The sequence below is a fragment of the Poromitra crassiceps genome, assembly GCF_964638095.1.
Source record: "Poromitra crassiceps genome assembly, chromosome: 10".
In the NCBI taxonomy this organism is placed as follows: domain Eukaryota; kingdom Metazoa; phylum Chordata; class Actinopteri; order Beryciformes; family Melamphaidae; genus Poromitra; species Poromitra crassiceps.
Window position 1 is genome coordinate 31,824,686 of NC_139631.1, and position 24,315 is coordinate 31,849,000.

Genomic DNA, 24,315 nt, shown 5'->3' on the forward strand with positions numbered 1-24,315 from the left:
TAAAAGCACAGAATGAAATCCTTTTGTGTGACTTCTTATTTTATTTCAACCAGCCAATCACTGCCTTAATGCCAACTGAATTGGCATCAGGTATGTGCAATTATGCAAATTAGGAAACCATTACGTGTGCACCTTTTGGCAATTGTTATATCAGGTGATATAAAGCATTACTGGAACAAACAAGCAAAACAAAAAAATACTGAACGTCAACAACATCGAAAAACAAATATATGGCATGTGTCTAATACAGGCACACATTAAATCTTCATCCAGCTGAATATGGTCATATTGCTTAGACTAGAGTGTATAGTGTATCAGAGTGCTTAGAGTTTATAGTGATATCACACACTAGTCACTATAAAGAACTTTAAAAGTGGACAGAAATCCGTGTAGCTCCTCCCCCCTCAAATATGCAAACTACACTGACTGGAGTTTCTAGAGAACACACTGTAAACTATTTCTCTTAATCCTTTTCTTAACAGTTCTCCGACACAATTGAGCCAGTCAATCACTCCGCCTTGCGCTTTGCCCTTCCCTTTGTGCCGCAGCACCTCCGGACGCAGAAGCTGCAGCTCTTGATGAAGAGGAGGATGAGGAGCAGAGCGACGGTGAGGAAGAAGGCGAAGACATCCAGGCTGTGGTACTGGTACCAGGTGAGCTCGTGGGCCTGCACCCTCAGGTGCTTGGCTCCGTTGTTTCTCATGGTGTACTCGATCCAGAACACGGCTTCGTCCAGAGGGCTGATGGGCCTGTCATGGTGGATGGTGGACAGCCGCAGGGCGTTCTCCTTGTACCTGGAAACAAAGCGATGTAGTGACGGGAAATATGAATTAATATGCAAAATACTGGGGTGTACCATGGAAATGCAATGCTAAAAAAAAGATCAGTTTTGATTGTTTTCTTTTCTTTACCAACAATGGAGGGAGTTTTCAGGATCCCACACATGCCAGAATTTTTCATCTCAAATACCTCAAACGCCAGGAACGCCATATTCTATTCTAATGAGGAAAAATGTCAGAAAAAATGACCTAAATTAGATTTAGCTCAACTTACGATGGCTCGTTGATGACAGCATTGACCGCATCTGTAAGATCCTGTGTCTGCATGAAGTTGAAGTCCATGATGAGCGCAGCACCCTTAGCCTTCATATGGACCATGTTGTCTGGCTGGTCAAGGAACATGGGGATGCCCACCATGGGAACGCCGTGGTAGATGGCTTCATAGATCCCATTTGTGCCGCCATGGGTGATGAACGCTCTGGTCTTGGGGTGACCTGATGGGGCCAAAACACATGAAACATACGTTACATTCTCCCCTCCACTCAAGACAGGATGTTGTTTAATTTGTCACCATTGTATGACAACACTCCCAACTGTATATATTGAGCATTGGCTGAGACTTGAGAGGAAGGTTGCCAGATCAAATCTTAGACAGGCTTGGAATAAAACCGGCCAGCAAGAGTCTCCACTCACTCAACAATGAATGTTTTAGATGCCCTTTAGCAAGGCACTCCATCATTTGTCCAATTCAAGCTACTCAGTGGACCTATGACTCCATTGTAAGATGGCGCTCCTCTTGAGGCGAGAGGAGGGCTTCTGCATGAGCTAGGATAGAGAATCTTCGGTAACACACTTTACAATTATGGTGCACACATGTGCATGAATTGATGCTAGCTTAACTCATAATGAATTAACGCATTCATTGATGCTTACCACATCATCAACTACGGTAATGAAAGGTATGTTTGATGAACAGACTGAGTCATATATGAATTACTATTAATTAAGTAGGCTATGGCTATATCATCATGGATTAATTCATCATCAGCACCTAGTAAGGGTGTCACGATATTTTGTCGCACGATATATCGCGATATCGAAACGTCACGATATGCGTATCGTCAGAAAAAAATTATATCGTTATTTTTTTTATTTTTTTTTGCTCCTGAATAATAATAGAACAAATTTAGCAGAATCAACACGCATGAGTGAGGGGGTAGACTACTACTGGCATGGCAAAACAGCTCAAGGGGTACATAAGATTACATAAGTTTAGGGACTATTGAGCATGAGTTATTTAAGAAATAGATTGTATACTTTATTTTTCTTTCACCATGCAACAAATATTTAGTTTGTGACAGTGTGACACATTCTATTGCAAGAGAAGCATTATCTTCCATGTTGTTTTATAGTTATTATAATAACAATTTCCAAAAACAGCATTTGTTTTGTATTTTGTGTATTTCAAATGAAAGACTATTTTTCCAGTATTTTCCCAGGGCTCCCTTGAAAAGAGGTTTCGATTTCAACGGGACTCACATGGTTAAATAAATGATTAATAAATACATAAAAATTATTTACTTTTGTTAAAAAGAATATTGTTAAAATATCGTATCGTATCTTTATCGTGAACCCAATATCATGTATCGTATCGTGAAATTAGTGTATCGTGACACCCCTAGCACCTAGTATTAATTAATACCGTAATTAATGTGTTAATTACCACTATTAACTTCCAGTCGCCTGCAACCCGGAAATCGAGTGAGTTTCCCCTGTTGCATAACGAAGACGGGATCCGCTACCCAGGAGAACGGGGAAAACATACTCTACTTCGGGGAAAGAGAGCTCTCTTTTGACCGGTGCCTAGCTGGCTGTAAAGAGAGGCGTTCGGGGTGCAGCGGAGTCGCATCTGCTGTTTACGGTAGTTTGTCAGTGGTGGTGGCCTGGCGGGGACACTGGTGCTATGTATGACTGGGAAGCGTGTGTGTATGGGCACCTCGCTAACTGGGTTGTGGGGGTATGCGCACCCCGGCCGGCTACGGCTATTTCAGCAGCTGTGCTGTAGTCTATCAGTATCATTCTGATGACTTGTTACTAGTGTAGTGTACGCTATTTTATGGAGGTTCCTCTCGTGGTTCAGGCTGATCGAGTGATTGATGCTTGGTGCGCACCAGGTAAACTCAAACTGACAGTAGCCTAAAAGAGGCTTGCCCATGGGCTTGGCCAGTCTGGCATCCGCTGCATGTATCTTTGGGACTTTGTGCCCCTGGTAATCTGAAATAGACCAGAGAGGCTAAAAGCGCACTGAGCGTGTACGCTATTAGCCTCTCTGGTCTATTTTGGATTACCAGAGGCCTGGGCCACTGTCAAGGTAGCCACGAGAAAACATATGGTTTCCGGCCAAGACTTTCAGAATAAAAGTCAAAATTCATGTTGTAACCAGCTACGCAGTACTGAGCTCTGCGTGCTTTTATTTTTGATGGCAGGCAACGGAAGTAATTGTTTGTGTGCCATGTCTTTCTTGACACTTATTCTCGTGGTCTAGCAGCCCCAACATCAAAGGCAGCCTCCGTGTTTTTATTCTACGAAGAGTGCAAACTGCAAAGCCTAAAGAGTCGGTCACAGTGGTGGCAGTGTTGGATGGATACCAATCGCAAGAGGAACGAGCGGGTTTGTTAGAGTTTCAGGTAGCTAGCGGTAGCAATTTAGCATTAGCAACTTAGCTAGCTTGGGTTGATCCGTGGCGTTTGTTGTGTGTGCGTGGAGACGTGTCGCTACAGTCACGTTGGTTCGGGAACTGAAGAGCAACACAAGTGAAAAAGAAGGACCAGAGCTGGAAGTTGGAGGAGGACCCGCTGGAGAGAGCAACGTGGGCGATGCAGAGGAGAGGGGATAGGCCCTCACACTTCACCCGTTAGAGGAGACTCACAAAACTCAGGAGCACCGGAAAGCGAGTCCTTGCTCCAGGAAAGAGTTTGGGGACATGTTCACAAACTTGATAAATAAACATGCTTTTATAACTCCAATGATGGTCTTCACTGATAAATATATATTTTAAATTGGTTCTCAAGTGACTGGAATGCATGCATTTTTGTTGCTATACTATCTAAAAGTGATTTCATGATCAGCATCTGCATTAGCTAATGATTTGTGAGGATATCATTGTCGTGACTTTACTTTCTGTGGCACACAACTATTAATTAATACATAAGTATGTCGTGACTTTACTATCTGTGGCACACAACTATTAATTAATACATACGTATGTCGTGACTTTACTATCTGTGGCACATAACTATGAATTAATACATAAGTATAATAGTCACTTTGTGAGGCACAACACTTAACTCATACATATGTGGTTCTTGGCATATAGAGCCTACAAGCCATACATCCAGTGTTTGAGGTCTGTTGGAGAGATGCACAGTGAACGTCAGAGAATGGGTTTGAGTTGGTCTGGTTCGGGGCTAGTAGGAGCTACCAAGTTGGGCTACTACACGCATAGCCTATATCAGAGCAGCAACATCAGAATGATAGCTACAGCTGCTGAAATAGCCGTACCCGGCTAAGAGGTTCTGGAGGGGGTCTCGGCCGGAGGTGTGGGACCCAGGCAAGGTGAGGGGCAGGGCGGGTGGGGGTTGGGTGGTGGTAGGGGGGCTGCCCTGGGTGTCGGGCCGGGAGAGAGGCACCTGGGCTGGGTAGTGGTTGCGTGGTAGAGGGGGGCTGTCCTGGGTGTCTGGTGGCCGGGAGAGAGGCTCTTAGCCTGGGTGGTGGATGGGTGGTGGTAGGGGGTAGCTGGCCTGGGTCGTGCATTTAGACACCCGGTAAGATAGGCACAAAACACCGGTCACATGGTCCATTAGTGCTAATTTTAATTTATTTATCCTGGTTGCTACTCCACCCTCTGCCGATCTGGGGAGAGCCGAAACTGGCTCCATGCTTCCTCCGAGACATGGGCAGTTAGCCAGCCGCTTCTTTTCACCTGACAGGGGAAGCTTCACCGGTAGGACATAGCACGTGGGAGGTTCACGTTATTCCAACCAGTTCCCCTCCCTCCGAACAGGCACCCTTAACGACCAGAGGAGGAACCACATTAGCAACCAGGATATTGCATGTTTTGGTGAAGGGGGTTCCTATATGAGGGAAACCCCCGGGAGGCACGGGGAGAACATGCAAACTCCACACGGGCGGTGGGCACTCAAGGACATGCGGACGGGTACGCATTCCTTCAGCGTTCACAGCATCCCAGGTGGGAATCGAACCCAGGACCTTCGAGCTGTGAGGCGACAGCGCTTACCACTGCACCACCGTACCCCCCAATTAATACTAGGTGTTGATGAGGAATTAATCCATGATGATATAGGCATAGCCTACTTAATTCATAGTAATTCATATACGACTCAGTGTGTTCATCAAACATACCTTTCATTAGTTTATGATGCGGTAAGCATCAATTAATGGCTTAATTCATCATGAGTTAACCATCAATTCATGCACATGTGTGCACCAGTATTGTAAAGTGTTACTGAATCTTCCCCCGTGGGGGATTCTTCAGGAGTCAAGACTCGTTGGTCGTAGACTGGGGAGGTGGGTGGGGTGAAACAACAGCTTTTGAGTAGGGGTGGGGGAAAAAATCGATTAACTTAAGTATCGCGATTTTTAATGTCACGATTTTTTTAATCGATCTTTTATTCCAGAATCGATAATCGCAAAAAAAGAAAAAATCAGGCCACTCACTGAACAGCAGGCCAGGCGCCGCCTATTGGTTTACTAGTGGTTTTATTACTTTATTAGTTAGTCCGAAGTAATAATTACACTTCAGGGTTAAAGTGGGTGCATCTCATTGTAAAATTGGACTTGGCCCAAATTGGGCTTCAAACGGACAAATTTCACGCGCGTCGGCCCATATCGGCCTGGCCTGCTTGGTATCTAATGCCCGGCCTGAGTTATGATCCCAGTCCGCCCCTGTTTTTAACTATATCGCCCAGCCCTACTCATGATATAATATACAGTCTCTAGTGTATGATTCAACTTTTCCCATGTTCTAATCTAGTGTAAAAAGCAAACAAACTGAAAAAAGAAAAGAAACAAAAATCGTAATATCGAATCGCAATAATCGTAGAATCGCAATACTTAAGAATCGCAATATATATCGAATCGGCACCCAAGTATCGTGATAGTATCGAATCGGGAGATAAGTGAATCGCCACAGCCCTACTTTTGAGTATGGTCTGGGGGGAACGGGCAGCCGTGATGCCAACTGCTGCTATGATCCGCCAGAGGTGGGGGGGTGACGTAGTAGGACCCTTGCTATATGTACTAGGATGGACTGACGTGACGACTGACGTCACAACTGACGTCATACTGGACGGGATCAACTGACGTCATGACTGACGTCACGCTTGGGCTTGACTGACGTCACGGGCTGATCAGGTAATGTGAATATGGCGGCCTTCCTGATTGAAATTTGGTTGAAACCTCACTTCAATCATGAGAGACCGGTCAGTAGGTTTAACAAGATACTTTATTTAGCAAATGGCATGCATGGCAAGTACTTTGGCGTATGACTCCATTGTAAGACGGCGCTCCTCTTGAGGCGAGAGGAGGGCTTCTGTATGAGCTAGGATAGAGAATCCCCCCACCTGCCTGTTCAGTTCCCTGAATAAATAAACGTTTAAAAACAATAGTCTCTGCTGGCAAAAGACCAATTCTGAGGACCAATGTTGTTTCATCTGTTTTCTCCTACTCTGTTTCTGTTTCAATAATGGACAAAATCTAATGTGGTAAAATATCCTCCCTCATTTTAAAAGTACCAATCAGCAGGATAACTTTTGAAGGCCTGTCCATTACAATAGTTTTGACCAAAGCTTTATGTACCCAGCAGGTCATTCTGAGGGATCCAGTCGTATATTCTGGTGTTGGCACCCAGAGTCTTTGGTTTTTCTCCTTTGTATCTCCAAAGCACCTGTTAAAAGTGAGTAAAACACATTTAGACTTTCACATAGTGTGTAGATCTACACACTGTAGAAATCCTGCTCTATACGGCATTATTAATCTGATGGAGACAGGATTTAAAGTTACCGGTACAATGAAATGAAAACTGACTTTGTCACCTTGTTGGCTAATTTCCCATATCATAATATTAATATACCAGTAAGCCTACACCTATGCAACAATAAATACTAAACATGTACATTTCTATTTTCTTGTTTTTATATCAAAGTCCCATTACTTTTACAGAGGCATCCCAACCTATATATATATATATATATATTAAGGGTGGGGGGAAAAATCGATTCACTTAAGTATCGCAATTTTTAATGTCACGATTTTTTGAATCGATCTTTTATTCCAGAATCGATAATCGCAATTTTTTTTTTTTTTTTTTTTTTTTTTTTTTGGGTGCCCGCAGTCAGGCCACTCACTGAACAGCAGGCCAGGTGCCGCCTACTGGTTTACTAGTGGTTTTATTACTTTATTAGTTAGTCCGAAGTAATAATTACACTTCAGGGTTAAAGTGGGTGCATCTCATTGTAAAATTGGACTTGGCCCAAATTGGGCTTCAAACGGACAAATTTCACGCGCGTCGGCCCATATCGGCCTGACCTGCTTGGTATCTAATGCCCGGCCTGAATTATGATCCCAGTCCGCCCTTGTTTTTAACTATATCGCCCAGCCCTACTCATGATATAATATACAGTCTCTAGTGTATGATTCAACTTTTCCCATGTTCTAATCTAGTGTAAAAAGCAAACAAACTGAAAAAAGAAAAGAAAAAAAGAAACAAAAATCGCAATAAATCGTAATATCGAATCGCAATAATCGTAGAATCGCAATACTTAAGAATCGCAATATATATCGAATCGGCACCCAAGTATCGTGATAGTATCGAATCGGGAGCTAAGTGAATCGCCACAGCCCTAATATATATATATATATATATATATATACCGTATATATATATATATATACCGTATATATATATATATATATATATATATATATATATATATATATATATATATATATATATATATATATAATATAGCCGACTAGAATGGACTTCAGTGATTATCTAAAATAATTTTACTAATAATTATTATTATATAAATAATAATAATAATATATATTATTATTATTATTATTTTAGATCATCATTCAAGTCCATTCTACTCAACTGTTGAAGGCTGACCTCACCTTTTGTGGGATCTGAGCAAGGGCCGACGCAATCATGTCCCCCTTCTCTGTGGTGATGTTAGTGATGAAGGACCCCAGAGTGAAGACCACGATGCCAGCATCTCCAGAACTCTGCACAAACTCTTCCATATCCTGGAAGAAGAACAGATTCAAACAAACGCAAACCAGCAACATTTTCTTTGACTTTATGTGATAAAGTCTCGGCTTGTCCTCTTTGTCCTCTTGGTTGCGTAAGCCAAGAATACTGTGGAGATGAATAGGGTTATAAATGGTGGAGATATCCAGACCTCTGGTAAGGACTTGGCTGGTCTGCAGTGGATTCCACCAACAAACTTGAAGTTGGGGAGGAAAGGACGAGGGAAGTCAAAGTCCCAGTAGGTTCGTATCAACCAGATGTCTGCTCTGCCCATCATCTCACAGACACTGGTGGGTTTCCCTGTCACAAAGCAAATGGATGACAATAGGTTTTGTGGGAAATGATGGTGAATGATGATAGATATTTGATGTAAAGCATAGTGAAGAATCCAAAGCAATGAAACAGAACAGGACATGGCACATTGCCCACAAATAGCTGAGATGCTCACCTTTGAAGTCGCTGTAGTATTTATCCATATCATTCCAAAGATTATAAGATATCATGTCCTGAGAAGCATAGAACAAAAAGTTCCACAGTCTATCTGTGAAGTTCATTTTGTCTGTCAGTTTGCTCATGGCACCGGGGACATAGGAAGGCGGAGCGGGGAGCTGACCGCACAGCCTCTCCCAGGTGTGGGCTATGGAGAAGCGCAGGGTGAAGACCAGGGGAACGTCCAATAGCTCTGCCACCAGCTCACTGCCGACGAAGATGGGGTCAGCCAACATAAGGTCAAACTTGGCTTCCTTCAGCCTCGCCATGACAGTGTCTGACTTCAACAGGCCATCCAGGTACTGCAGAGCGAACTGCAAGTCTCTCTTCATCAAATCCATGTATCTGATGTAGAGCTGGAGATAGTTCATGTGATCCATCTCGTACATGAAGAAGTGAAAGAAATCCTCAAGGAACGCTTCCATGACCTCCATCGTGATGGAGACGTTGAAGGGTTCGTAGCGGAAGCGCGAAGGCTCGCTGGCGTTCATGAACATGGAGGTGCTGGGGACCAGGACCGTGACCTGGTGCCCCCTGTCGACCAGCGTCTCCAGCACCGGCTTGAGGTTGATCCAGTGGCTGCCCTCGGTGTACCACACCAAAACGTTCCCACCGTTTCCACTCCCTGCCGTACAGAGCAGCAGCAGTGTGCACACAGACAGGCTCTGACACAGCTTCATGGTGACTGTCAGGGGAAAACCTGTTGTGGCCTGAGTCTTTTTCAAAGGTGCTCATCCAAATAATGATTAACAAAGTTGAACTCTGACTTTTTGCGCTTTCTGAGTATATAACACGAGATAAAGGACCCACCCCTTAGTGTTTGGAGGTGAGAGGTAAGTGTAACCCTTGTTGTTAACCCTTTCTGACCAGGTCACAATTCGATAATGCATGTTATTATGTGTCAATGAGCAGCCTAATTGTACAACTTCATGAATTTATTTATATATCTATTTATTTAATAACATGTCTATAGCCAGTTTCTTTCAATAGTAAAAGGGAGCTGTAGCCTAATTAAATAACCATATTAAAAGGGATTTGTAGCCTAATTAAATAACCTTATGACCTGGGTTACATAAGGTACAGTCAACAGACAGTATGAATCAATCTGAAACTCTAACCTGCACTGGAGACACACAGAACAATCCCTCATGTTACAGATCTGTTGTGTAAGGATAGTGAACCATGTCTGTTGCGTTCTCTGCATGACCAACCTGTATGGACTCTGTGCTGGCAGGCTGGCCAGCGGGGACAGACATATAGACATAGACAAAAATAGTTCCCCAACAGATGTAAAAACATGCATAATGTGTTTGATGTAGATACAAATAATTGCCACGATCAGTCCATAAATGTGGGCATTCTTAGATACTGTATACTGTGCTTGCATGCCTTGCCAACTGCTAGCATACACCATGCCAGCATGTATACTGTCTGGGGGTATATGTCTCCCCATGTCTTCGTTTCCTAGCGCCCAGGTGGGCTATGTCGTGAAAAGGGCCTTTCTTTCCCCCCCAATTTTTTATCCAATTTTTATCCCCTATTAGTGCTAATTTTAATTTATTTATCCTGGGTGCTGCTCCACCCTGGCTCCATGCTTCCTCCGAGACATGGGCAGTAGCCAGCTGCTTCTTTTCACCTGACAGGGGAAGCGTCACCGGTAGGACATAGCATGTGGGAGGATCACGCTATTCCAACGAGTTCTCCTCCCTCCGAACAGGCGCCCCGAACCACCAGGATATTGCATGTTTTGGTAACCCCCAGGGGGCATGGGGAGAACATGCAAACTCCACACAGAAAGGAACTTTTTGACGACCCCACCCGAGCAGTGGGCACTCGAGGACATGCGGACGGGCACGTACTCCTTCATCGCTCACAGTGTCCCCGGTGGGAATCGAACCCAGGACCTTCTAGCTGTGAGGCGACAGTGCTACCACTGTTCCACCGTGCCCCCGAAAAGGGCCTTTCTGTGTGGAGTTTGCATGTTCTCCCCGTGCTCCCCTGAGGTTTCCTCCATAACATCAATATGGACCCCGCAGTATGCAAGGGCGATGCACGATCGTCGTCTGACCAACACAACATGTCAGTTTTTGTGTCTTTCTACTTTCTATAATATTTTATCTATATTTCTTATCAAATTGTGCTTGGACCAGCTTGTGCCTATATATTTTTAGTGTGGATTGCATCACTTGATCGAATTATATTGACTGAATAATTTTGATTCCATTTTTCCATGCCTGTGGATGGGTAGAGGAAATCATTCATATTTTCAAATTAAAAGCACAGAATGAAATCCTTTTGTGTGACTTCTTATTTCATTTCAACCAGCCAATCACTGCCTTAATGCCAACTGAATTGGCATCAGGTATGTGCAATTATGCAAATTAGGAAACCATTAAGTGTGCACCTTTTGGCAATTGTAATCATATCATATCAGTGATATAAAGCATTACTGGAATAAACAAGCAAAACAAAAAATAGTGAACGTCAACAACATAGAAAAACAAATATATGGCATGTGTCTAATACAGCCACACATTAAATCTTCATCCAGCTGAATATGGTCATATTGCTTAGACTAGAGTGTATAGTGTATCAGAGTGCTTAGAGTTTATAGTGATATCACACACTAGTCAATATAAAGAACTTTAAAAGTGGACAGAAATCCGTGTAGCTCCTCCCCCCTCAAATATGCAAACTACACTGACTGGAGTTTCTAGAGAACACACTGTAAACTATTTCTCTTAATCCTTTTCTTAACAGTTCTCCGACACAATTGAGCCAGTCAATCACTCTGCCTTGTCCTTTGCCCTTCCCTTTGTGCCGCAGCACCTCCGGACGCAGAAGCTGCAGCTCTTGATGAAGAGGAGGATGAGGAGCAGAGCGACGGTGAGGAAGAAGGCGAAGACGTCCAGGCTGTGGTACTGGTACCAGGTGAGCTCGTGGGCCTGCACCCTCAGGTGCTTGGCTCAGTTGTTTCTCATGGTGTACTCGATCCAGAACACGGCTTCGTCCAGAGGGCTGATGGGCCTGTCATGGTGGATGGTGGACAGCCGCAGGGCGTTCTCCTTGTACCTGGAAACAAAGTGATGTAGTGACGGGAAATGGACTGGAACCTTTGTCTCACATGTCATGTCCCCCCTCTCTCTCCCCACATGTCCTGTCTCTCCTGACTAATGTGTAATAATGAGCGCTAACCTTTAACCCCACAGCTTATTGGTGCATTCAGCTTTATGGCACTACCCACATCCCCCTAGTCACTGCCCCTACCCCACCCATCAAACCCCGACTTCCTATCCCTATAGCTACGGCCCCTATTCCCTAAACTCACTAAACGTCCGTGAGTGACTTTCCCATCTTCTGTCCCCGGCGGGGCCAATGGCCCAACGCCATGGGAAAAAAAGACAAAAATCCCTCCCCCACCCCTTGAATCCCGACTCTACCACCTTCCTATCCCTAGCTGCGGTCCCTTTTCCCTAGCCCCCCCACTTCCTCCACCCCCACCACCCATATCCCCCTAGTCCCCCCTACCAACCCCTCGAATCCCGACTCGCTACCACCTTCATATCCTATAGCTACAGCCCCTATTGACCTTGTCTAAAAGGCAGGGTAACCATAGTCTCTGCCAGACCCCTGAGAGTTCTTCCGCTGATACACTACTGCATGCTGCAGATCTCTCTGTGGGTCTTGGTCAGTAACGACTTTGCGATCAGGGAGCAGACAAAAATCCCCCCCCCCCCCCCCCACACACACACAGACACACACAAGATAAAGAAAGCAAGATACAATTACAGTTTTGATTGTTGTTTTCTTTTCTCTACCGACAATGGAGAGAGTTTTTAGGATTCCACGCTTGGCCAGAATTTTCAACTCAAATATCTCAAACAGGAATGCCATATTCTAATGAGGAATAATGATATCCAGGATTTTTATCTCCCTGCTGGCTCAGATGTAAACCATGTGACATGTGGCATCCTGGGTTTGAATTTGGCCTGGGAGCTTTGTTGCATGTTACCCCCCCTTCTCTATCCTCCCGTCTTTCTTGTCTAGTTTTACTGTGAACTCTAATCAAATCAAAATGCCACGGGGGAAAAAAAAGTCTAAATGACCTAAATTAGATTTAGCTCAACTTACGATGGCTCGTTGATGACAGCATTGAGCGCATCTGTAAGATCCTGTGTCTGCATGAAGTTGAAGTCCATGATGAGCGCAGCACCCTTAGCCTTCATATGGACCAAGTTGTCCGGCTGGTCAGCGAACATGGGGATGCCCACCATGGGAACGCCATGGTAGATGGCTTCATAGATCCCATTTGTGCCACCATGGGTGATGAACGCTCTGGTCTTGGGGTGACCTGATGGGGCCAAAACACATCAAACATACGTTACATTCTCCCCTTCACTCAAGACAGGATGTTGTTTAATAGTTGACCCAATAATCACAATTCTGTCAATATATACAGTTGGTGCTCATACAATGCTGACAAATTGCACACTCCTAAAGGAACAGTTCACCCAAAACTCAAAATTATTTCATCATCTATTCTACTCCCTCCCCCCTTGCCAGTTGAAACACAGGTGAAGTTTGTCCACAACAGAGTTGCCAGCACAACTCCATAGCAGCCTTCTCCAAACCAGCTGAAGTCAATGGGGACCTAGTTCTTTAGAGTTCCAAAACCAAAACATCTACACAATCACACTGTGAATAGAAAGACATATACATCATTATTTGTTGCAAAATCAAACAGCTGTATGATTTGCACTAAATGATGGTGTGAATAGAGGTCTTTGGGAACTGGTGTAATGGTTTACACTGGTCCCCACTGACTTCAGTTGAACTGGTGTAATGGTTTACACTGGTCCCCACTGACTTCAGTGAACTGGTGTAATGGTTTACACTGGTCCAGTGAACTGGTGTAATGGTTTACACTGGTCCCCACTGACTTCAGTGAACTGATGTAATGGTTTACACTGGTCCAGTGAACTGGTGTAATGGTTTACACTGGTCCCCACTGACTTCAGTTGTTTTGGAGAACGCTGCTATGGAGTTGTGCTGGCAACCTCCCTGTGTGTTACAGTATATGGACAAACGTCACCTGTGTTTCAACTGGCATCAGGGGGAGGAGATGATGAAATAATTTTCAGTTTTGGGTGAACTGTTCCTTTAAGAGTATGCAATTTGTCAGCATTGTATGACAACACTCCAATCTGTATTTGAGCATTGGCTGAGGTTTGTGAGTGGAACGTTGCCAGAACAAATACTAGACAGGCCCGGGCTAAACTGGGCAGCAACAGTCTCCACTCGCTCAACAATGAGACTTCATCATCATTTGTCCTATTCAAGCAGTGCCTGTTCAGTCAACTTTCTCTGAATATACAAACATTTAAAAAATAATGTGTTTTCTCAGAATTTCTGTTTCTCAGACTTTCCTACAGTCTGTTTTAACAATAAAAAAAATCATCTACCGTAATTTTGAAAGTAACAATCAGCAGGATAACTTTTGAAGGCCTGTCCATTACAATAGTTTTGACCAAAGCCTTATGTACCCAGCAGGTCATTCTGAGGGATCCAGTCGTATATTCTGGTGTTGGCACCCAGAGTCTTTGGTTTTTCTCCTTTGTATCTCCAAAGCACCTGTTAAAAGTGAGTAAAACACATTTAGACTTTCACATAGTGTGTAGATCTACACACTGTAGAAATCCTGCTCTATAAGGCATTATTAATCTGCTGGAGACAGGATTTAAAGTTACACCTATGCAACAATAAATACTAAACATGTACATTACTACGTTCTTGTTTTTATGTCAAACTCCCATTAGAGGCAGACATAAATATTCCAAATGCCATCTGATAACAATTCCGCCCCATCCACCATTCCCATCAAATAAAACTAAATAAAACTGCCTTTCTTCTCCCTAACTGATATCCAATTTTGAATGATCCTTCACCGCATTAAATGCTCTAAAAATGCCTCTTCATTGTGACTTTAACCGAAGTTCAGAACCAGCAGATGAGCCTTAAAAAACAAGGTTGACCTCTGACCTTTTGTGGGATCTGAGCAAGGGCCGAGGCAATCATGTCCCCCTTCTCTGTGGTGATGTTAGTGATGAGAGACCCCAGAGAGAAGACCACGATGCCAGCATCTCCAGAACTTTGCACAAACTCTTCCATATCCTGGAAGAAGAACAGATTCAAACAAACGCAAACCAGCAACATTTTCTTTGACTTTATGTGATAAAGTCTCTGCTTGTCCTCTTTGTCCTCTTGGTTGCATAAGCCAAGAATACTGTGGAGATGAATAGGGTTATAAATGGTGGAGATATCCAGACCTCTGGTAAGGACCTGGCTGGTCTGCAGTGGATTCCACCAACAAACTTGAAGTTGGGGAGGAAAGGACGAGGGAAGTCAAAGTCCCAGTAGGTTCGCATCAACCAGATGTCTGCTCTGCCCATCATCTCACAGAAACTGATGGGTTTCCCTGTCCCAAAGCAAATGGATGACAATCAAGTTTTGTGTGAGATGATGGTGAACGATGATATGATAGATCTTTGATAGAATGGCATAGTGAAGAATCCAAAGCAATGAAACAAACACAGAAACACATGGGCCCCAAATACAGATGCTCACCTTTGAAGTCACTGTAGTATTTATCTACATCATTCCAAAGATAATAAGCTGTCATGTCCTGAGAAGCGTAGAAGAAGAAGTTCCACAGTCTATCTGTGAAGTTCATTTCGTCCGTCAGTTTGCTCATGACACCAGGGACGTAGGAAGGCGGAGCGGGGAGCTGACCGCACAGCCTCTCCCAAGTGTGGGCAAGGGAGGGACGTGTTGTGAAGACCAGGGGAACATCCAGTATCTCTGCCAGTAGGTCGCTGCCGACGAAGACGGGGTCAGCCAACACAAGGTCAAACTTGGCTTCCTTCAGCTTAATCATGACGGTGTCCGACGTCACCAGGCCGTCCAGGAGCTGCAGCTGGACCTCCAAGTTTCTCTTCATCAAATCCAGGAATCTGAAGGACATCTGCAGGTAGTTCATGTGATCCATCTCGTACATGAAGACGTGAATGAACTCCTCAAAGAACGCTTCCATGGCCTCCCTCGTGATGGAGACATCGAAGGGTTCGTAGCGGAAGCGCGAAGGCTCGCTGGCCTTCATAAAGACGGAGGTGCTCGGGACCAGGACCGTGACCTGGTGCCCCCTGTCGACCAGCGTCTCCAGCACCGGCTTGAGGTTGATCCAGTGGCTGCCCTCGGTGTACCACACCAAAACGTTGCCACCGTTTCCACTCCCTGCCGTACAGAGCAGCAGCAGCGCGAACACAGACAGGCTCTGACACGGCTTCATGGTGACTGTCAGGGGAAAACCTGTTGTGGCCTGAGTTTTTCAAAGCTGCTCATCCAAATAATGATTAACTCAACAAAGTATGTATGTAACACGAGATAAAGGACCCACGCTTAGTGTTTGGAGGTGAAAGGCAAGGTCAAATCAACAGACATTATGCATAAAACAGAATATATCTAACCTGCACTGGACATCCACAAACAGAAAATCCCTCGATGGTACAAACATTGCCCTCAAAACGCACATAGCAGTGGGCATTGACTGCTAGTAGGAAATACACAGAAGCACAAAAGAGGTAGTGCTGAATACCTCTGGGCACACTTCCGCATGCCTTCGCGAGACGTGTTTTTGTAAGAGACAGACCCATATTTGGTGTGTGGAGGCGTGTTTTTGTGAGAGACAGAGCCATATTTGGTGTGTGGAGGCGTGTTTGTGAGAGACAGAGCCATATTTGGTGTGTGGAGGCGTGTTTTGTGAGAGACAGACCCATATTTGGTGTGTGTGGAGGCGTGTTTTGTGAGAGACAGACCCATATTTGGTGTGTGGAGGCGTGTTTTGTGAGAGACAGACCCATATTTGGTGTGTGTGGAGGCGTGTTTTGTGAGAGACAGACCCATATCTGGTGTGTGGAGGCGTGTTTTGTGAGAGACAGACCCATATTTGGTGTGTGTGTGTGTGTGTGTGTGTGTGTGTTGGTGGGGGGGGCGGTCGAGAGAGGTACACAGCAAGGCTGCAACTTTCTACTTGGTGCACGTGTGGTCATGTTTAGCATCACTCTGAATGCATGTGTGTTCAAGAGCAAATAGTTTGGGATACGCTTTTTAATGCATATCTCAAAAGTCCCAGTATTCTGCTAAACTTCCCCATTCCACCGGTAGACACTTCCTCTCCATTGTGCTGTTGAGAGAAGTGTGTACCGGTGGAATGAGGCAGCTGATTTCAGCGCGGGTTCGGGGGGCCACAGGGGTCAGCGCTGTGTGAATACGTGGGGGTCTGCCCAGCTTCTTTTTAGGAACCAGCAGCATTGTGGCTGTGTTGCTCCTGGGAAACGTCACCTCTAAATCTTACTTTTGGCACTTTGCCCCCCCCCCTCATTAACATTGTAGATTCCTTTTGCCATGGGACTCAGGAGCGTCTGGAAAAACAATAAGCATTTGAATGTTGAGTTCAATGTCCCGTTGAGGGAGGCAGCGGCCATTCACGCTGTGTTAAGCGTGCGCTGTGTCCGCAGACCTCCCCGAGCGACAGAGGAAATGTGTCGATGTAAACAAACTTGGGCCCGCTGAGAATTGATAGGTAAATGAGGTGTGTGTGTGCTGCATACAGAAATGCAGGGTGACTGCGTATAACTTGTTGCCAGTGGGTGGTGGACTGTTTTCTCTCTCCATGGGTATAGTTTATACACAGTGGTTCTCAAATGGGGGTCCGGGGACCCCCAGGGGTCCTTGAGGGGGTTCCAGGGGGTCCCCCAGCAAAAAAAGGGGGTCATTTATTTTCACTATAATTCCATTCGTAAGTAACACAATGTCTATTTTGGTCATGGGTTTTATACACTTTCTGTAATAAAACATCTAGCGTCAATCTTATTATCATATGGGGGACCGTGGGACAAAATCCTATCAAATGGGAGTCCGTGGTCTAATCTTTGTCAGTTTAGGGGTCCCTCATGTGGAAAAAATTGGAGAACCACTGGTTTATAGAGCTCTCTATCCCCGGTGCTCATCTTCCTTGTCGGTGCCTCCTCTCCCTCTTCCTCTCTCTCTCTTTCTCTCTCTCTCACCCTCCATTCCTGTATCAATCTTCCTCATTGGTGCTTCCTCTCCTCCCTCCCTCCCTTCCTGCCTTCTCTCTCTCCATCCCTGGTGCCAATCTTCCTGGTCAATGCTTCCTCTCTCTCTCTCTCTCTCTCTCTCTCTCTACCACAGGCTAAGGGTTACAGCGTGTTGCTTTTTGAAGTAGATATTTGCATAATCAGATTAGAATACGGGAGTGTCAGTGGGCTCCCCCCCCATCAGAGAGTGCTCCAGAGGAGAGAGGGTGCTGTCCAGCCCAAACAATGGAGGACTCCCCTCCTCTCCCACAGCCTCCAACCAGCCCTGCACCTGCATCCCACCACCCACCACCACCCAGGCTGCAGGTCGGCTCCGCACAGAGAGGGGCGACTGCAGCGATGGAAGAGAGGAGAGGGAGGAGAGAGAGAAGACGAAGGAGGGGGGGGGGGGGGGGGGGGGGGCTTGGAGTGCAGGATGGGAGTGGGAGGGCAGGGGTTGAGCTGAAATATTTAAACATGCAGAGTGTGAATTGGCTTTAAGGGGATAAAGAGCTCAGGGCCTATCGGTTGGCACCCAGCTCCAGAAATTCTTTTTCATGGGCGCCTCAGCCGGGAGAGCGAGGGGCTGCCTGCACTGATCTGGCCCATTGTGATAAGAGATTCAGACAGTGTGCTAGACGCTGATAAGGAAATGTGCTCTCAATAGACGATTACTCCACATACTTGGGAGAGAATAGTCAATCAGGCAAAATATACTTGGCCGAGGAGATGAGAGGCACGCACAGATTCGGTTATTATTTTGGAATACAGAGTTTCATAATAATCCTGCTGGAAGTTGAGGTCAGAGTTTAATGCTCCTACCGAGATTGGATGTTTGCTGTAAATAAGGTGTGATCAGCAAAATGACAAACATTTCACAGTTCGACACGGTGCCAAAGCTGTCACATGATGCCGCACTACTAGCCAATTCCCAAATCACAATTTGTTGACAAAAGCAAGCCAGAAATGACACCACCACGTTCACCCAAAAACACCAAAAGCAAGCCAGAAATTACACCACCACATTCACCCAAAAACACCATCTATTTTATATTCTTCTCATGATACCAGAATATTAAGTCTAGGAGGACGTTGAGCTTTTTTTTTTTTTTTTTGCATTATTGCAATTCACCATGAAATTGCACAAGGGCTAAATTAAATACCCCCTATAAATAGAGATTGTAGGAGAAGCAGTGGGTTGTAACGTACAGTCGTATCATTCTCCCAGTACAATATGACTCATTTTGTATTGCTGCAGGATTACAAGGAGTCGTCTGTCCGTTTCCCACAGTGAGTGTGTCCAGCTGCCCTCTGCTCCGTTTACACACCATTAGCCGATTTAACTGCCGGGGTGAAAGCACCCCGAAACCCTAAACCAACGCACTGTTTACTCTTCAGCTCAGTTAGCTGCTGCAGCCCATTGGCAGAAAACGGCACACATTTCCACAGCCACAATAGGCGATCAGGCACGTAAATACATGACCTCGGCGTAAACGGCTCTTTGCTGATGACATCACAGCAAACGGTGAGACGGATACAAACAAAACACGTTGGCAACAGGGCTGATTTTACAGCTGTTTTTGTTGTTGTTCTTGGTTAGGGTGATTCGATGGTATTTCCCACTGAATTTATTTGATTGCAAAGGTTTTGTACATCCATAAATCAGATTTCACGGTTTATGGCTGATGAGAATCTAGTAAGAATGAATTGGTCAAAGCTGTTTTAGCTGTATTTTCTGGCAATATTTAAAAGCATTTCCTTAGATGAAACTGATGGACGCACTATTGGATGCATTGATTCTGTATCTGTGTGCGCTAACAAAGTGACACTTTGAGCCGTCGATGGGGGGGGGGATCTCTTGCTCCATCTAGATTTTTCTCAGTGGTCAGTGTTTGACTCCAGAGTGACCTTTGACCCTGGGGTTCACAAGTTAAGCTGCTCCTTTCTCCTCACCTCGCTCTGGCCTCTGGTCAGTGGACAGAGAGCAGAGGGCAGTCTTGTGTCCACACCGTTATCACAGGACTTGGAGTGGACGAATGTCGCTTGACCAATTGAGCAGAAAGAAAGAGTTTGTCCACACAGGCAGGCACAGCAGCTGTAGCCTACTCTTCACCTCAGCTCAGTTGTTTCTTATACAGAGTGAAATATTAATATTGTCATTACTGAGTGTGCAACAAGACAGAATATCCGCTAGCTCTAAATGTTTTGTAACACTAAGGCTACTATAGGTAGAGTGACCTCTTTTTCATAATACGAAAAATGATTCAGACAGTGGTTTATTAAGAAATCATTTATTAAATAAATAGTTCAAATAAATAACGTACTGTATATTCACAAGCAAACAAAAATAACTTACAAAAGAGGTATCGGACGGTAATTAGAACAATATTCTTGACAGTAGACAATTCATGATCTTTGGCTATATGACATGCTTATTGTACAAAAAGAGCAAAATTAATATAGATTCAAATTAGGAGACTGTTGTTTCTAGGAAGCACACAATTATTTAAAGAGGATTGTCAGTTTTGCCGAAATTCCTCAGACCAATAACTATCGCAAATGGATAATCAATAAATTACTGAACATTGTTATATTAAAGGGGTGGGAAACAATGTGTTAGGCTTTAAAGAATGCTTTCTCAGAAGAGATTTCTCTAAAGAACATAAATGATAAATAGAGATAAATGAAAAATCAATGTCAGTAGTCTCCTCAGAAAAACAGCATGTCGATAAAAAAAAGTGCCCCAGGCTATTTCCAAACGATGACAGTCTGTAGTGAATTGGGTGATCTGTTATCTATTCATAATGCCTTGGTGAAACTATTGCTTGAAATGAGAAAATTCCTTAATCCCCCTCCATTTTTCCTCGGCAAACCGCCCTCTTATTGCAAAGCTAAATGAGTTCCAGCCGGGCCAGCAACCAGGAATATTAACACCAAGACATGAAGGGAATACTGTACATCCAAGATTTACACACCCATGCGGAATACAAATTCATTTTCGCCTGCAAATAATATTTCAACACTGATCAGCGCCGGGCGGAGCTGCATCCACATTTTCAGCTGAGAGTGAACCATCGGAATCCACAAACATCACACAACATCGTATCCTCTGCACCGACACGGGTCAGAACCAAGTGCCTCGGTGGTAAGCGCAGAGACAAAATGGAGTCTTGGGAAAGGGGCGAGATAGGTTTTCACCCCAGGGCAGATTAAGGGTTTAAAGGAACAGTTCGCCCCAAAAATGAAAATGCAGTCGTCATCTACTCACCCTCATACCGATGGAAGGGTGGGTGACATTTGTGGAGTTTCACAGCAACACACTGTTGCAGAATTCTCCTAAACAATTGAAGTGATGGGGTCCAACTTTCAAACGTAAAAAAAAAAGGAAGATACCTCCATACTGCTTGCCTGGTGTAATACAAGTCTCCAGAAGCCCTGAGATGCCAATTTCACTTGAAAATATGTTATTTACACCCTGTTTTTAGCTGAAATCTTCACTGTGAAAGTGAAAACGCGACTTTCAGCTCAAGAATGAATATGTCAGCATCTCTGGGCTTCTGGAGACATGGCTCATGCCAGATGGGGGAGTATGGAGCCATTATGTGTGTTTTTTCTTTCTTTCATCCTGTTGTTGTTGTTATTGTGGTGGTGGTGGTGGTGGTGCTGCGTTTTTTTTATGTTTGAAAGTCCATTCGCTTCAATTGTTTTTAGGAGAATGCTGCAACTGTGTTTTAATGTGAAACCCAGGACTGTTTTGTGGACTACAAAAATTTCACCATCCTTCCATTGGCATGGAGGTGAGTAGATAATGACTGAATTCTCATCTTTGGGTGAACTTATCCTCGAAGAGAGTCCATCCCTGGAAGTAGGTTTTGCGGCCGGGAGCCTACCAGGCCTCGGAGCTGTCACAGCTGGATCCAGGGGAAGGAGCCTCGGTGTCGCTGGTCAGGGCCCAGGCGTGCGGGGAGGAGTGCAGGCGCTCCACGTTGCCCCTGAGGAAGGTGAGCAGAGCGGTGGGCGAGTGGCTGGCCGGCTGGCCGCCCTGGCTCTCCAGCAGCTGCACCAGGAAGTTGATGTAGCGCATGGCCAGGCGCAGGATCTCGTTCTTGCTCAGCTTCTTCTCGGGAGGATGGGTGGGGATCAGCTTGCGGAGCTCGGCGAAGGCGGTGTTGACGTTGTGCTGGCGCCAGCGCTCCCTGGTGTTGGTGAACACCTTCCTGGTCATGATGCTGAGGCGGGTGGCTGGAGAGAGAAGGCAGAGTGTGAATGCCTGTGATAGGGAGGGAACTGTGGCGTCAATGTGGGTGTGCACATCAAAATCGATCATACTGTTAAGAAATGAGTGACAAAATCCTACAAGTATTGTCCTTTTTTTCTGTTGCCTTCTGCAAACTACTATCCTTATCTTGTCTCCCTGTTATGTATTATTACTACTCTTAATCTATTATTTTATTTTCTCCTTTACCCCTAATTCTCCATCAAGAGGTATTTTGGCTCTTGCCAGGCTGTCACTGTAAATACGAATTTATTCATAAGTGATTTGCCCGGTTAAATAATGGTTCTAGTACATGATTATTATTATTAAAATGTTGATATTCCCTTATTACAAAGCCAGTAATGTATATATTCTCATCAACATTTATTATCACTATGCATCACACAACTCCAAGTAAAGAGTAGGCTACACAATATCTCCACATGATGACATTTTGCCTTGTGTTACATATCGTTGGTTATTTTCAAAGCAAAACACATGGCCTGAAAGTAAAAAAATAAAATCAGTATATAGTACAAAATCCTCACCTGTGTGTGTGGGCTAACCAATGTGCAGAGATTTCAGTTGCAGCCTCTGTCCTCCTCAGGTCATCAGTGTCCACTGCTGCTGCAGTAGTCCAGTGTGTGAATGTCCACTCAGCCTCGTCTTCTCATGCTCGCTCGGAGATCTTGTGTGCGAGAGAGCAAGAGAGGGAGAGGGAGAGAGAGAGAGGGATGGGGGAGAGACGGGGGAAGACTGGCGCATGGTCGCATCTCACATTTTATAGCAGGGTTGAAGCCCTATTGTGTGACGTGTGCTGCTGTGGTTGAGCCCCTCCGCTCGCTGGCATTGTGCGGGGCTGGTGTTAACTCGAGAGTGATTGTTAACACCAGGCTGAGGTGCCCCCCCCCCCCCCCTCCCATCCATAGGGTGTATTTTATCCTCTAAACAAAGAAACAACCTAGGCAGGCTCCAGGGAGTGTGATGATTATATATGGTGCATACATTCTCAGTTGAAATGATTTTCAGAGGTAATTCGATGTGAATTTGGAAGGTATTCGGGATACTTCAATCAGCAGCTTTTTAAGCGACTATTTGTGCCGCTTTTATGATTCATTGCTCGTTTAATCCTTGAAGGTTAGCGCTAAAGGTGACAGATACATTCCCATTGAGGTGAAACTGAGACGTTTACCTCTCTGATCCTGCCCTTACTGCTGTGGACACGTTCCTTTCTATGCCTCTGACATTAGCCATGGATAACCCCCCCCCCCCCCCCCCCCCAATGGTAAAGACCTTGATATCGCTGGGCTGCAATACTATTGAATTCAGCCTGATTGGACCACAAAAGGTAAAAATACCATATCCAGATTGACAGTCGAACAATATGGGTTTTGTTATGACTATGGTAATCTTGTTGAGCCATTCCAAGGGCCACACATAAATTACAGACAAAAACGGGGAGAGCCCAGGGTCCCGAGTCACAAGCCACCTCTCTCCTACCTCTCCTCGCTACTCCCTCCTTCCCTCCCTCCCTCTCTCTGCCTCCCACTTTCAACCTCCGTTCAGATCAAAAACACCCAACGTCTAGTTTAACCAATTGTCACTGTTCTTTTTACACCCTTCAAGTGTTGTTTCAAAGACGCAGCCTTCCATAAAAGTCTCTCTGTGTGGAGTAGGAATTTGCATAATCCGATTAGGGGCTGGGATTAGCCCTGGGCCTGGAGAACAGGCCCGATATGGGGGCTGTTTCTGAATCGGCCATTCATGGGCCTTGCTGCACGTCCAAGAGGCTGCACCTGCAGGCCGGGCGCCACGGCTCTCTGGCTCCATCCAGCCTCCACTGCAGACTTCAGGTCTGCAGACGTGCTCTCTGCAGAGCTCCATCCAGCCTCCACTGCAGGCTTCAGGTCTGCAGACACTCTCTCTGCAGGGCTCCATCCAGCCTCCACTGCAGGCTTCAGGTCTGCAGACGTGCTCTCTGCAGGGCTCCATCCAGCCTCCACTGCAGGCTTCAGGTCTGCAGACGCGCTCTCTGCAGGGCTCCATCCAGTCTCCACTGCAGGCTTCAGGTCTGCATGCAGACACGCTCTCTCTGCAGGGCTCCATCCAGCCTCCACTGCAGGCTTCAGGTCTGCAGACACTCTCTCTGCAGGGCTCCATCCAGCCTCCACTGCAGGCTTCAGGTCTGCAGACATGCTCTCTGCAGGGCTCCATCCAGCCTCCACTGCAGGCTTCAGGTCTGCAGACGTGCTCTCTGCAGGGCTCCATCCAGCCTCCACTGCAGGCTTCAGGTCTGCAGACACTCTC

General features: G+C 45.3%; 1 protein-coding gene and 1 pseudogene across 2 annotated transcripts; both read right to left on the minus strand.

The window, feature by feature from the left end:
• Positions 1 to 508: 508 nt before the first annotated feature.
• Positions 509 to 15,778, minus strand: LOC310784388 (UDP-glucuronosyltransferase 2A2-like; annotated as a pseudogene). The gene is made up of 13 exons (XR_014554071.1): positions 15,226 to 15,778; positions 14,928 to 15,076; positions 14,641 to 14,772; positions 14,145 to 14,232; positions 12,733 to 12,952; positions 11,392 to 11,673; positions 9,720 to 9,724; positions 8,561 to 9,286; positions 8,264 to 8,412; positions 7,977 to 8,108; positions 6,657 to 6,744; positions 1,054 to 1,273; positions 509 to 794 (listed from the first exon to the last, which is right to left on the minus strand). The product of XR_014554071.1 is annotated as a UDP-glucuronosyltransferase 2A2-like (transcript).
• A 5,861-nt stretch (positions 15,779 to 21,639) lies between these two features.
• On the minus strand, positions 21,640 to 21,978 carry tal2 (T-cell acute lymphocytic leukemia 2; the record flags this gene model as incomplete). Its single annotated transcript, XM_083644487.1, has 1 exon — positions 21,640 to 21,978. One exon carries the CDS (start codon positions 21,976 to 21,978, stop codon positions 21,640 to 21,642), a length of 339 nt encoding a protein of 112 aa, XP_083500613.1.
• Between the last annotated feature and the right edge of the window lie 2,337 nt (positions 21,979 to 24,315).